The sequence below is a fragment of the Pseudorca crassidens genome, chromosome 17, assembly GCF_039906515.1.
Source record: "Pseudorca crassidens isolate mPseCra1 chromosome 17, mPseCra1.hap1, whole genome shotgun sequence".
Taxonomy (NCBI): Eukaryota; Metazoa; Chordata; class Mammalia; order Artiodactyla; family Delphinidae; genus Pseudorca; species Pseudorca crassidens.
Window position 1 is genome coordinate 24,935,567 of NC_090312.1, and position 14,534 is coordinate 24,950,100.

Here is a 14,534-nt window from a genome sequence, read left to right on the forward strand (position 1 = left end):
TACTGCAACTACAGTAGTAACACATGTCCCATTATAACGACATGGCCATCGATGGAGCCCGATTCATTTATTATCACGGTTTCCCTAAAAGCAATACAGATTCTCCGATTAAAATATTCCTTTAGCATGCTTCTATATTCATAGGCTGCAATAGAGACCTCAGTAACATAATATTTCTTGGGCTGTTTTACAGGCAGAATTGATCTATTCGGGGGAAAAAAAAATCAAACCCCTTAATTTCAAATATTGTGGGGAGTTTGTCAAAGAGAGGAGCTGGCCTTTAAGAGGCTCACCAGTGGTTTCTGGTGGTTGCTATAACGAGCTAGAATCGAGGTAGATTTCGGTGGAGGGGTAAAAACGCACAAGAAAAGACAGAATCCAGAGTAGCAAAGACTTTGTGCCCCCGTTGGAGAGAGATGGTTGAGTCCTCGTCAAGGTTGCTGTGGTATCCCAGAAACACCATTCACTTCGAGCTGTGACCGCGCACCAATAACAGCAGCAACTCCGCTGCGCCGGGCTTAGGAGCAGGAATTAGGAGCTCGCGAATAATATGAAAGGGATCCGCAAAGGGGAGAGCCGAGCGAAGGAATCCAAACCCCGGGAGCCTGACACGAGAAAATGCGCTAAATGTGGCCGCCTAGACTTCATCCTGATGAAGAAAATGGGGACTCAAAGTGGATTTACGTTTTGGAACCTCGTCTTTTTATTGACGGTGTCTTGTGTGAAAGGTAGGTTTGCTTTCGGGGGTCCCCTCTGCTTTGGATGGAGGTGAGCTGACTTGTCGCCGGAGAGGGGTAGCTTCTTTGCAGTTTGCACAGATAAAAATAATCATGATAATACAGAAGAAGGAGTTGATTCACAGCTCTCTTTTCCCCCTCAGATAGGAAATGCATTTTGCTTGCCAGATTTGGCGTTCAATGCAGTGATTGAGCTTGTGCTCAATAAATATTCTTGCAGTATGCTCAAACGAATACGTGAGTTGGTTCGTATACCCTCTAACTAGTGGATATCCAGGCAGAATTCCTCTGCAAGACTTTTCTTGGTGGTGAAGATTACCTTGATTTCTAGTCAAACCAGTGGTGTTTGATGCTTTGGCTGGAATATTTATATTAAAGAGTCTCGTGTAAATGCTTTTTAACCCTTTCAGGTAGGAAAGTTACCGACATGTTAGGAATGTGCTGATTTTAAATGCATTAGGGCACAGGGGTCTTTCACGCATCCCTCACACCAACATGAAGGTGTGCATGCATATGTGAATTATTTCTACGTGGGCTCTTTTGCATTGATAAATGATAGAGGAGCTTCCATAGGTTCTGTGGTAGAGGTTTCGCTTAAAATGGGGCTTTTAAACGGTCTGAGACGCCACGAAATGTTAACGAGCTATCTTTGGCGATGAATGAAGGTAGGAGGAAAGTCATTAGCTGACGACCAAAAAGAAAATCCCCAGCAAGTCTCAGCGTTCAGACAGGTAGAGTGAGTGTCACATGCACAACAGACAAGGGGAGGGAGTGGGTAGGATGTAAAATTTATTCCTAAGCAGGAGGGCAAGGGACAGTCAGGATCATTGGAAGGAGAGCTGTCCTCCGGGAGAAAATAGATCCCCAGCTCCGTTCTAAAACTTCTCCTGCACCCTGCTGCCCATTAATTGCTGCAAAAAATACTCAGGCGGTGTTTATGACTCATGCCGTCATGGCAGCTCACATAGACGCGAGGGATGTCGTTTTTAGTGAAGCTAGTTTCAAATCCCGGGTGTCTGTGTGTCGGGGGTGGGTGGTGGGAGGGAGGGGGGTTGTTTTGGCCCAGGCGCGCCACCGTTGTCAACACAAACTGGACGCTTCTTCCTTTGTAAAGGAGTGCCTCTCTGAACCGCAATCGGGCCGCGTCTCTATGAAACAGTTTATTGTACAGCTTGCAGCTGGCTGTCCCCCCACAGAAGGCAGTCCATTTGCATTCAGTGGAAATGATAATTCATGTTTTGGGTGGAGGGAGCTGGAAGGGTTACCTCTCCCTCTGTTAGGACCAAGGATGGGTGTCATGTCTCGAATTTTAATTTACATCCTTAAATGCCAAGAAGTTGTCCCTGATCTCTGTGGCAGCAACTGCCTTGTAATCCCAAACTGCTCCTCAAAGCTTGACACCCCGCCCCCCAGCCAGCCTCAGCACAGCTCTAAGCCAGAACGCTTGTCCTCAGCGGCGTAACTACACTGCCTAGCGCACAAAATGCGTCTCGGGGTGCTTAGAAGGGGTTTTCGTCGCCGGCTCGACGTGTGAGGAGCCTTGCATTTATGCTTAGTTCGCCTGCCACTGGGAGTCGGTGGTTAATGGATGGCCCTGGGGCTGCCAGCTAGACGCGCGCTCCGCGTGACGGAGGCGCAAGGAGCCAGCGACAGTTCCTGGCAGGAAAAATGTTGAGGTGGCTCCTGCTAGAAGATGACCGGGGGTTAAGTGCGAGTTTTCATGTGATACCTGTTGAGTCAAAACACATTCGAGGGGCAGATAGGGAGAGGGAGTCTCCGAAGCTGGGCGAGCACGCCAGCCTGACAAACACTGAGCAGCGCTGCTCGCAATTACAGCCCGGCTGCCCGTACCTACCGTATAGTTTAGATAAGACGCGCCGATAGAAACGAACAGCGCGTTAGTTTGCTTTAAATGGCACTGTGAATGAGACCCCTCTCCTCTACTCACAGCTCCCGTAATTTGGACTGAGATAATCGACCCACTGAATATATTCCAGTTTCGGGGACATTGGGAAGAAGGAGTATTTCACACTCTGCTTTGATCCCGTCCAAAATCATTTTTCTACGGACTATTAAAAAAATTTTAATGGTAATAAGATCCTTCACTGTCACTTATCTTCCACTTGAAGGACATCTCCTATATTTTACAACTTGGAACACTGTTCTCAAATTCTGAGACACAAACCTACAGAGGCTGTATGCTTTAGACTTGCTCCCGGTCGCCCAGTGGTGCCAATTTTTACAGTTGTTTCTTCTCCTTCTTCCCCTTCTCCTTATTTTATTGTAATTTTACCTCAGTCTCAAGGCTTTTCCGAAAACCAAGATTGCAGCAATGGCTTAAATGTTCTTTCCCCCAATGTCTACGGCTGCTTTTGTCTTCCACGCTGTTTTTCTTCTGGTCTTCCAGGCCCACGGGGAAGCTCCGGATGGGGAATCCTTCTAAGAGCTTTGCAGGCCCTAATCTAGGCTAGTGCTAGGGTTCAGGAAGTCCGAGTCGCAGGCGCGTGCTTTTCCAGGTGAACAGCTCCTGCCAGGAGAATTCCACTTTCTGTCCACACTTTTCATCCCTCCACTATCTCACCTCTGCCTGCAACAGCAATGACAAAGAGGCTCAGTGCGAGAAAACGCCTCAGAGTAGAAGACAAAGTGTCCTTCAGTAGTAGGCCTGAATCGCTCGCGTGGGGTTGAAGAGAGAGGCAACCCTTTCTGGGCATTCTCTCTCCTGGCGCCATCTGAAATAAAAGGCCATGGAGGGCACCAAATTGGGCTGTGGAGGGGGGGCGGGGGCACCTTGGACTTGATGCATGCCTATTTCAGGCTGAAACACACACACACACACACACACACACACACTCACACACACGAAAGCAGAGGTTTCTGAAATGCAGTCTGCAGCTGCAGCGTGTCTGTTTTAGGTTTCAATCACATAGAAACTGTGAATCTCCAAGTTGTGCTTAAACGTCCCGCCCACGTAAACAGACACCCGCTGTGTGCTTCCCCACGCTCCTTCTAGGGAGTTCCTGGGGGAGCACACACATCTTGCAGGAAAGGTACAGAAAGCACTAACCTCGGTGGACAGCAGGTGAGAACTAGTGGGCCGCGTCCCCCACCGTGTACTAGAGCGTGATTTCAAGGCTTCTCTCTGGACCCCGGACTTCGAGAAGGATCCACGTTTCCGCGTGCTCTGGGACTCCAAGGAGATATTACTCCCGCCACAGAGCTCTTCTGGAAGAGCGGAGCTCGCACCCTCTCCCGCAGTTAATTAGCACTGGAAAGGGTCGCAGTGTCCACGCAGGGGGAGAGCTGCCAGCAGCGCTCATTAGCACCTTTTGCCCGCCTCAGTGTGACCGCGCCGCAGGTTTCAGCCCCGCGCTTGTGCTAGGGGCTGATAACTCTCACTCCCCTGACCTCAGGGCGACAGTCTGCCCTGTCAGTAACGTTAGGAAAATTTCTGTCGTGTCTTGAGGGACCTTTTGAAAGGTGGGTGTGTTGGGTTAACGTCTTTACAAACCAGTAACAACAGCAAACAAAAAGCCACCCACTGCCAAGGCCACCATCAAAACCCTCCCTTGAGGTTAACAGGACTGAGTCAGCTGCTTAGAGGTAACCTCAGGTGTCCCTGTCCTGCTGCAGTATGGACAGGAATCCCTCCCTTCCATCTGTTTCCTCCGGGAATACTTTATTTGCTTCTAGAAGGCCAGACTACCTGAAATATTCATGGACCACCTGAGGTTGAAACTGGATGCCTGACTTGGCCTTTGCCGAGATTGTGAGGGTGTGTGCGTGTGTGTGCGTGTGTGTGTGTGTGTGTGTGTGTGTGTGGCTGGGAGGAGGAGGTACACGCGGATCAACACGGAGGATCCTTCGGGAGGCCTCGAGGGTGGGTGTGGGTGGGTGTCCAAGGCGGAAACGGACGGCGGGTAGCAAACAGTATATTTCTGTTCCCGGAACTGTCGGTGGTGCTGCAACCACTGCTGTCGCGCGATCCGGTGCAGGCGCCGAGAAAGCTCCCTTTCCCCATGCTGACCTCAGCGCTGCCCTCACTGAAACAACAGGCTCTCCGGGAGTTCGAAAAACTCACTGGGGAATGAGTCATGGAGACTGATGCTCCTCTACCATGCCCTTCATCCCCAGCCCTCCTCTGCCGCTGGGAGGAAAGCAAGCAGGGGGCAGTCCAAATATTGGAGCGCCGCAAGGGCTTCGTTGGACCCTAGGGGAAAGGGAAGAAGAAATGAAAGAGTACAGGGTCATCCCGGGTGCCAAGTGGTCCTCTCCCAGACCTGCTGGAGAGGCCAGCTGAGGGCTGAAAGAGGGACAGGCACGGGGACGGTAGCGCAATGCAGAAAGAACAAGAAGCAGGACGACCAAAGAAAGAAAGATAGACTCAGGCAGCAGGCGGATTCCCTTCTCCTTGAACACGGCGCCTTTGGGGAGGCTTTGCACCACCGAGTTGGTAAGCCAACCCAATTTACTGCCCTCAAAAGGCTTCAATAGCTCTGAGCTGAACTTCCACTGCACAGTTACCCTGTTGAAATCGTTTGGAAATGTCACTGTGCAGCATCAAATTCCCCGAATCTTTTGGTGTTGAGGGGTTTGGGAAGGATGTGAGGGCTGCATCAAGTCCATGTAGGAAGAGTGAGTGTGTGAGCAGAAATAATTAAGGAGTAGGTTTCAGGTTTTGAAAACCTGATGCCAGAGCCTTTGAGATCCTTCAAGGAGAAAAGGGGTAGAATTACTCCATAGATTAAGTACTCCAGGGGCATAGATTTAGTTGCGGTAGTTATTACTGTTCACGATGTTAATTAGCATTACTATTTATGCTCTAGCTGAATAGATTTGGGGTACACATGCCTTTTCCCTGAACACACAGTTTGGTGTCTATGGAAACAGTGAAATATTAAAATAAAGCAGTAGCAAATGGCATCCGTACAGGGCTCTAAATATAGTAAAACTTTATCAAAAGTGAGATCTGATAAAACAAAAATTAAGAAAGGTAGCAATTAATAATGCCCTTGTATGCATATAGGAAAAAAAACCCTCTAATGCTAAAATACTTGTCTAATCTCAAATACAAAAAAGCAAAAGCAACTAAACTTAAGTTCCCTAAGGCTGCAAATATACTTCTCCTTGTGTTCCAAAAGTTTTACTTTCTTCTACTTAATATCAGGGTTTCCAGAAAGGGCTTCAGGATATTAAATACTTGCAATGTTTTGTCCAGTTTGAGAAATAACTTTGAAGCACCAAGCAACATGTCTGGTGAGGAACCTGTTACTTCAGGTAACATGACTATTTGACAAAATATGCCATCTTGTACTTTGAATTCCAGCGTTGGAGAAATTAAAAGTAAAATGTCTGCTAACGAAAAGATTAGGGGAAAATGCCTGAGATGCCAATAAAACTTAAGGCCATTTTATTTTATCTATACATACATTAAAACATAGCTTCTCTTTCTCTTTTTTTCCATTCCCCTTACTCATAATCCAAAGGGGTGTGTAGTTTATAGATACAGTGACAGTTCTAATTTGGATTTTGGATGAGGTCTGGTAAGGATGATAGAACAGATACTGTCATTACCAATTCATCTTTTCTTTCAGCAGGTGGGGTGATTCATGGTACTTTCCAGGGAGATCAATCTCCATGTCTACAGGAATTTCTCTGAATTAGACCCCTCGTAAGGCTCTCATTCTCATCCGGAATATCACTTTTACAGGAATGTCACTGAGAAAATTCAATTTGTTGAATACCTTCCAGTATTCATGGTCTCAGGGCTGGTGATCATCTTTCTTTTTCTCAAGCCTCCAATCTTGCAGCTATCAAACGCATTTCATGCCATCACACCTTTTGCTATGCTATTGCTTGGTGCTAGTTGAGGATTCTTAAGGATTAATACTTTTTATATAATCACAGCCTGTCGCCCTGCAACCCACTTTGAAATCTCTAAAAAGTCAAAATTTATAAGATTAGCATATGCATCCTATACCTTGTACCTGATTCACAAGTATATCTGTGGTAATCAGGTGCCTTTAGATATCACAATATCATTCTATTTGCTCATAAATGTTTGCACTGCAGTGATTTCAAAGTGTTCCTAAACAAGCAGCATCAGCATCCTTTGGAAACTTGTTAGAAATGTGAATTCTCAGGTCCCTACCCCAGGCCTATTGACACAGATACCCTGGTAGTTGGCACTGACATAGGTGTTTTTAACAAGTCATCCAGGTAATTCTGATGTGATCTAAAATTTGAGAAGCACTACAGTAAAGTAGAAAGAGCAAGGGCTCTGGAGCCACCAAGACCTGAAGTCAAATAATGATTCTGCCAGCAACTATCTTTGTACTAGCAACTCAATTTTCCTAAGCTTCAGTTTCATTATCTATTAAAAAGGAAACTAGAATTTCAGTAGGAAGATTATATATGTAACATATATAGTGCCTGACACTAGTAGCTATCATCAGTATTATTAAAATACACTTCCATGCACAAAGCTAGTATGAACTCCCACACATTTCATCCCTAACACTACCAGTCCTAACTTGTCCACAGCAGTAAATTAAAAATGTAGCATCTTCTCACTATTATTTCACTTTGGCTAAGTTCCTAGGCTATTATACATTAGAGAAACACTCTTGAAATTTCTTCTTATCACCTTTACACAGTTACTTTGGGTGCTGGCTCTATGAATCAGGAGCAGACCCATAGCTTAAATATGTTACTCCTACTCCTGGGCTAATTTTATCCATTGCATAGCAATATTGATTTATTTTAATATTGATTGATTAATGTACTTACATGAATTTGTTAATTCATCTTGTCACAAATCCATGGTATTTCCAGGGCTGGAAGAATTCTTACATACCAGCTAGTTCACTGCTCATATTTTATACAGTAAAATGCACATGCCTAGAAAGGACAAGAGATTTTTTTACTAGGTTACAAAGATAATTAGCTCCAGAACTGAGACTAGATCATTGGGTCTTCAAGTTCCTGTTCAACTCTCTTTCTACTGTACCTTATCAATTTTACTACAGAGTTTTCTCAGATGGCATCAATGAAGATAATCACAAAAGTTAATATCTGAGTACCATATACCAATTAGTACTATGCAAAAATATTAGTGACTCTATGTTTTGTGGTAAATTTTAATGTTAACTACCCATTTGGTAAAAGACAAAAAAACAAACAAACAATTGTGGAATGAAAATATTTTCTAAGACTATTATAATATGCACATCAAATAAATAACTAATCATATATTCAATAAAGTCTATTTTTGACATCATAAACCTATAAAAATAAAATCAGTGTACTGAGTTTTTTAATCTCTCATAAAGAACTTAGAGGGCTATTACTTAATCAAATTCTTATTTATTTCTTCTCATAATCTGGGCACAGTTTATTTAAAGGCTTTTAAATCTAGAAAATCTGTTCCTAATTTATTTTATTCATGTTTTTAATATATTCACATTATATTGAGATTTATGCATTCTCTCTCATCTGTATTTACATTTGCACATTTCTCTCACATGATCTATATAAATGATGGTATCATGCAAAACTCCCATAGAAGTAATAATATATTTTATAAATATTAATAGTGTAAGAACAATCAATAATGTGAAGGGGTTATCTTCAATTTTAGTGACATGTGAAGTATTTCTAAAGTCTCTTCAAGATATGGGAGTAAAATTTCCAAAATAATGAATGTTGCTAAATTTGAAGTGTCTAAATGTTCAGAAAGGGATTGAAATACATAAAAAGTAATGAGTGATTCTCTTAAAAGCTGAGTTTGTAACATTCAAAATTATAAAGTCCTTCTTCCTTCCTTTGCTTTATGTTAGCAAGTTTTAAAGGAATATTTATGATTACATAATTTAAAGTAATGGCAAGGGTTTTTTTTAACTATGACAACTTAAAAAATAGGGTTGCATACCATTTTGAAAGGAAATTTATAAAGGGAAATAGACTCATAGAAGAGGGTTTATTCAATTTTAACTGAAAAAAACAACAACTATGCTATAGTTTTCCCTTATACAAGTTCATCAGGTTGACTCCAGAATACTCAGAGGTGCTTCATATATAGATAGGATATAAGACATTATTATGTTTGGGGAAATGGTACCAAAGTAGGCATGTGTATTTACTGCACAAAATATGAGCAGCAGGAAGCTCTGTGCTAAGCCCTTTATATAGAGTGTGTCATCCACATCTCAAAAGTGGTTCTCTCTCTCATTTTCCTGTTTTGAATCCTAACAAGCATCTTGTGAGATAGCTGTTATCTCCTATGTACAGATTATCATCTCCATTTATAAATCATCCACATTTCCTGGGGTCAGAGAGGTGCAATGACTTTCCAGGATCGTTGGTTAGCTAGTGGTTGAATGAAATCTGAAATGATAATAGATTTTTAAGTTCATAGGCTCATTAAAAGTTAAAACTAAAAATGACGGGGTTTCCCTGGTGGCGCAGTGGTTGAGAGTTCGCCTGCCGATGCAGGGGACACGGGTTCCTGCCCCGGTCCGGGAAGATCCCACATGCCACGGAGCGGCTAGGCCCGTGAGCCATGGCCACTGAGCCTGCGCGTCTGGAGCCTGTGCTCCGCAACGGGGGAGGTCACAACAGTGAGAGGCCCGTGTACCGCAAAAAAAAACAAAAAACAAAAAACAAAACAAAACAAAAACTAAAAATGACCAAGTTACTAATTAAACCTCTTCACTTTTAAGAGAAAAACTGAAATCTTGAGAATTTAAAAGAAAGCCTAAAATTAATATCCATGTTATATATATATATATATCACATATTATATATAAATACATCATGTTTTATATATATATATATATATCACAGTTACAGTAATACATAACTTCTCAGTTTTGTAATTTTCAACATCTTTTACTTAACTTGCCTAACTTTATTCTCTAAATTATTCTGTAAGATGGATGTGAAAGCTATTTTCCAGTTTTATAAGCAACAGTAAGTGAAGTAAATGAACAATAATACAAAGTTAAATATGTCAATATAAGATATAAAACTATTTAGTGCATTAAGGACAAAAAAGAAAAATACAAATCAAAACATATAACCCTTAAATTCTAACCCAGTGCTCCTGAGTAAAATTTAAAAATTTATGAAAGTAAATGACTTATGGACTTCACATATAAAATAATATGTGGGCATAAAACTATTTACCAGTTGTGTCATAAGCTATGGCAAATAAATTTATTCCATTTGGTACCTACTCTTCCATTCAGTTCTATAGAGTTTTAACGATGGGAAAACTCTTATGACTTATTTGTCTAGTGTCTAACAGGGAATGTGCATTAGATTTATTTGTGGGTTCAAGGCAAAGTGCTTTAGAAAAAAACATTCATACCCAAGCTTCAACCACTTGCTCTACTTCTTCCCATAACTGCATCCTAGTTAAAAGCACAGGTATAGGTGTACATTTTCACATACAGAGGAGAAAGTTCAGAGAAGTGAAGAGACTTGCCAAACAAGGGAGTGTGAAATAGTCTTTCAATTCTCTGTCCAGTACATGTTTTTTTTTTTACTGGGTACTGCCTTATGAGCTTTTTTATTTAGTCCTAACTGGTTTATGGGAATAAAGCACCTTGAGAGGAGAGACTACTGTGCCTGTGCCCAAATCCTGACCAGGCTCAAAACAATACTTCCTGAAGCGATTGTGTCAAGAGACACAGATACATGAGGGTAATAATATTGGTAAATGAGAAACTTAACAAGCAATCTAAAAATTAACTAAAAGTTAAATGGGGGCATTGAAATATACATCATTGTCTAAAAAAGAAAAAATACACATATTAAATTATACTTAAGCACTCAAAATTAGCATCACATTTTCCTTTGAAGGTGATAAAATGTATTTTCATATGCAACAAAAGCACTGTTGTACCTAAGTCCTTTCTGAACTTTAGACTGTCTCAATATAAATATGTACTTACCTTTTTTCTACTTACATTATTAAAATTTTGTTTGTGGGTATATTTTTAGAGATGTCATTTTAACCTATATTTTAAATGTTAAATCTTGGATATCCTAACAATGCCCTCAGATGTATTATTCATAGAATATACGTATTACATTGGACACTGTTATGGGACATCGTTATTTTGAATAGTTTTGCATCTTACAACAGTTAGGTATAGATTTCTCCAAAGTTGCCAAAATTTAGGGATAAATTACAACCGCAATCTGTCTCCAAGTCTATTTACTACAATTATACATTCCAGAATTTTATTTAATGTTGAAAATTGACTGTTAGCCCACTTCTCCATTTTAAAATTGATCCAATTGTAATAATTCACTTTAGTCTATTGAAATTTTAAATCGTAAACGGACTTGATGTTTTGTTTGCATGATTTTGGTGAAGGGAAGGGGAAACAGATTGATAATTAAAATGCGTTTTTCTCGAGCTTGTTCACGTTCCCATTAGCCTCTTTATTCATTCACAGCTACTTAATAAAATTATCAGCTGTGTTTCACTGTTTGATATTATTGTAATTTCTCAAATATCTATTTTTTGTGTGTTTGTTCACACTCTGCATGTTGTTTGATTTGAAAGAAATACGAAGAAAAAATGGTTTTTTTTTAACATCTTTATTGGAGTATAATTGCTTTACAATGGTGTGTTACTTTCTGCTTTATAACAAAGTGAATCAGCTATCTTGCGTCTCCCTCTCATCCTCCCTATCCCACCCCTCTAGGTGGTCACAAAGCACCGAGCTGATCTCCCTGTGCTATGCGGCTGCTCCCCACTAGCTATCTATTTTACATTTGGTAGTGTATATATGTCCATGCCACTCTCTCGCTTTGTCCCAGTTTACCCTTCCTCCTCCCCGTGTCCTCAAGTCCATTCTCTAGTAGGTCTACGTCTTTATTCCCATCTTGCCCCTAGGTTCTTCATGACCATTTTTTTTTTTTTTTTAGATTCCATATATATACAAAATTGAGTTATTTGTAGTGAGGTGGATGGACCTAGAGTCTGTCATACAGAGTGAAGTAAGTCAGAAAGAGAAAAACAAATACCATATGCTAACACATATATATGAAATCTAAGAAGAAAAAATGTTTTTAATTTCATTTTCTCTTAGAATACCATATAATGGTACCTGGGGTTTATTAACTGAATCAATGAAAAATATAATTTTAAGCTGATTTTGAGTATTTTAATATAGAGAAGTGAAAATTGGTCTATTTCATTGTTATTCTATTAAAGCACAATAAGATACTGTTAAAAGACTTTAACATCAGATAATTTGTAATTTTTAGGAATGGTTTTGTTTCAATGTTTAAACTATATTTTTATATACAGATACGACTTTTCTAATTCTGTTAGTGGAGGTGTAATTTGAATTTCCCCCAAATGTTGGTAATGAATTTATGACAATCTATCTGTATGTTCTAATATTGAGCTCTGTGTTGCTAAAAGCTGCATTTACGAGATAACAGATCAACGTTAGGAGAACACGCAGAATAAACACAAATGAATCTCCTGGAGATGAAACACAGTACCTTGAATCTATTGGCTCTGTGCTCTAACTGACTGAACTATGTAAACTAGACAAAATATTTACTCAGTGTTCACATATATGGAGAAACACTAAGTTAAGGTTTCTTGGCTGATGTCTAAATCAAAACAGCTGAACTGACTCAAATGTTTTGTGTTAACAAATTTGCATCCAGGCTGCTAATTTGTGTGCCAACTTCTGGCTTAATAGTGTATAAGATGATAGAGATGATAAACCCTCTTAAATGAAGTTTGCAATAGAAATGCTGACAGCCCCCTGATTACCTGCACTGAATTCATGTTCAATGTTCTTTTCATGGCTTGAAAAGAAAAAATTTCATCCCTGAATTCTACTAGTACTTGAGCGCTCTTTTACCTGTTAAACCTTTTTAAAGGAGGTCAAACAGAAAGTCTTAAAATCAATTTTCTAGCAAAGTGCTAGGAAATCTTTAATATCTGTGTTAGTCTGTCAGTGTTCATTAATATATTAATAGATTAAAATCAGAAATGACATTTTGAACTTAATTTTTAAATATTGCCAATGTGTAAGTCCTTAGGAATCAGCCATTTTTCAATATTTTGAAGCTCACTACTTTTTACCTGTCATTGCATAGATTATTGCAATCTACCTATCTTAGAAAGAGTACATTCTAATTATGTCATTCTTTCAAAAGTAAAATTCTCAAAGGCCTCAAGAGAAATTGGAAGATGTTAGACATATTAAGTTACATCTTGTGCTAGTTCATGTAAATATTTGTTTCTATCATTTTCTTTTTGTTAAGTCAAGTTTGGTTTATTACACCTTTTATTAGAACAGTATTATTTTTAATTGAATATTATTATATTGATACAATTTAAGTTAGAAGTTGTGAAAGATATAGTTGTCAGTAGGTTTTATTTCCACAGAAAGAACCAGTGGCTTATGTACCAGTTCTGAGACTCATCCGCACATTCCTTCGCCATCAACCATTTATTGAGGGCCAGTGTTCGTCATGCCCTTGCCTAGTCTTTGACAATACAGAGATGAAAATCTAGTCACTACCCTAAAAGAAGACAGTCTTCATTTTGAAGGAGGGTTTCTGTGAACATAATACCAAAGAAAATTGTGAAATTGTTTAGTTCTTTGATGTGATTCTTTTATCATGAAATATCAATATATTACATCTTTATTTACATATTCTATATATTAAATCTTTATCCTCTCACAGGTAAGTATTAACATCCTACAGACATTGTTTGAAACTTTCCAGTGAAAGTCATCATTTTGTGATTTAATCTAATGTAATTTTCTCTTGTAATTTTCAATTAAAATGTTTATTGACTCCCATCTGTTCAGCGAACTGATATTAACTAGTTTATCCAGTATTAATGAAGATCTCACATGTATTTCTATAACAGTGTTTGTACAGTTATATAATAGTTTGTAATCAGCAAATTGTGCTTCTTACCCATTCTTTTTTACATGTTTGTTTCTGCCTCAGAACTCCTCATTGGCTTCTAAACCTTTTAAATTTAAATTTAAATCTCTACCCCTTCATTTAGTGATTCACATGAAATAAACCTTGAACTAACTTATCAAGGTCAACACATGCAAAGGGTAAAATAAATAACTAAATATAACTGCTTCTGTCATAGTTTTTTTATTTCTAATTTTTTCATCTTTATTGGAGACTTATGTATGTTGGGAAAACAGTGTTTCAGTAAGTAGATTATGTTTTGTTATTCTTTGTTTTGTTTTAATCTGTGATTTAAAGAGCAATAGAAGGATCGATGAATGATTATACTGAAATCCTGGCATTTGATGAAATGCTGGCATTGGATCAATGCCAATTTTGCTAGACAGGAGTTAAGTAGAATGATCTATCTTTACAAGGTTAAGACCTTCACCAAATTTTATCCTGTATTTTACATTTTCTTTATTCCCCTCACGTTGATTACTTTGACGTTTCACATTATTTTAATGTTTGCACCAACATGCTACTTCATGATTGCCATCTCCCTATCCCTTTCCACATTCCATGAAACTCACTTCTTTGTGATCTAATGATTTAATGTGTAAGAAACCAGATTTGATATTTATTAATACAACAAATATTAACCAGTTTTTCTAAGCTCTAAAATCTCAACTATTAATGTAAGATAAAACCAAACATGTCCATTGTCTATGTAAATTGCTATCTTGTCCTCTCTGATGACTTTAGCAAAAAAAAAAAAAGTAAATTTAGAAGCTTGAGATGAAAGAGCTTTGGGTAACATGAATTGTTTTACTCAACTTG

General features: G+C 39.3%; 1 protein-coding gene across 1 annotated transcript in view; it reads left to right on the top strand.

The window, feature by feature from the left end:
- The first annotated feature begins 481 nt into the window (after nucleotides 1-481).
- Nucleotides 482-14,534, top strand: part of LOC137209954 (CUB and sushi domain-containing protein 3-like) — a 351,862-nt gene continuing 337,809 nt past the window's right edge. The window contains exon 1 of the mRNA XM_067711455.1: nucleotides 482-728. Within this exon, the coding sequence (XP_067567556.1) occupies nucleotides 551-728 (178 nt within the window). The 5' untranslated portion in view covers nucleotides 482-550. The remainder of the gene's footprint in view (nucleotides 729-14,534) is intronic.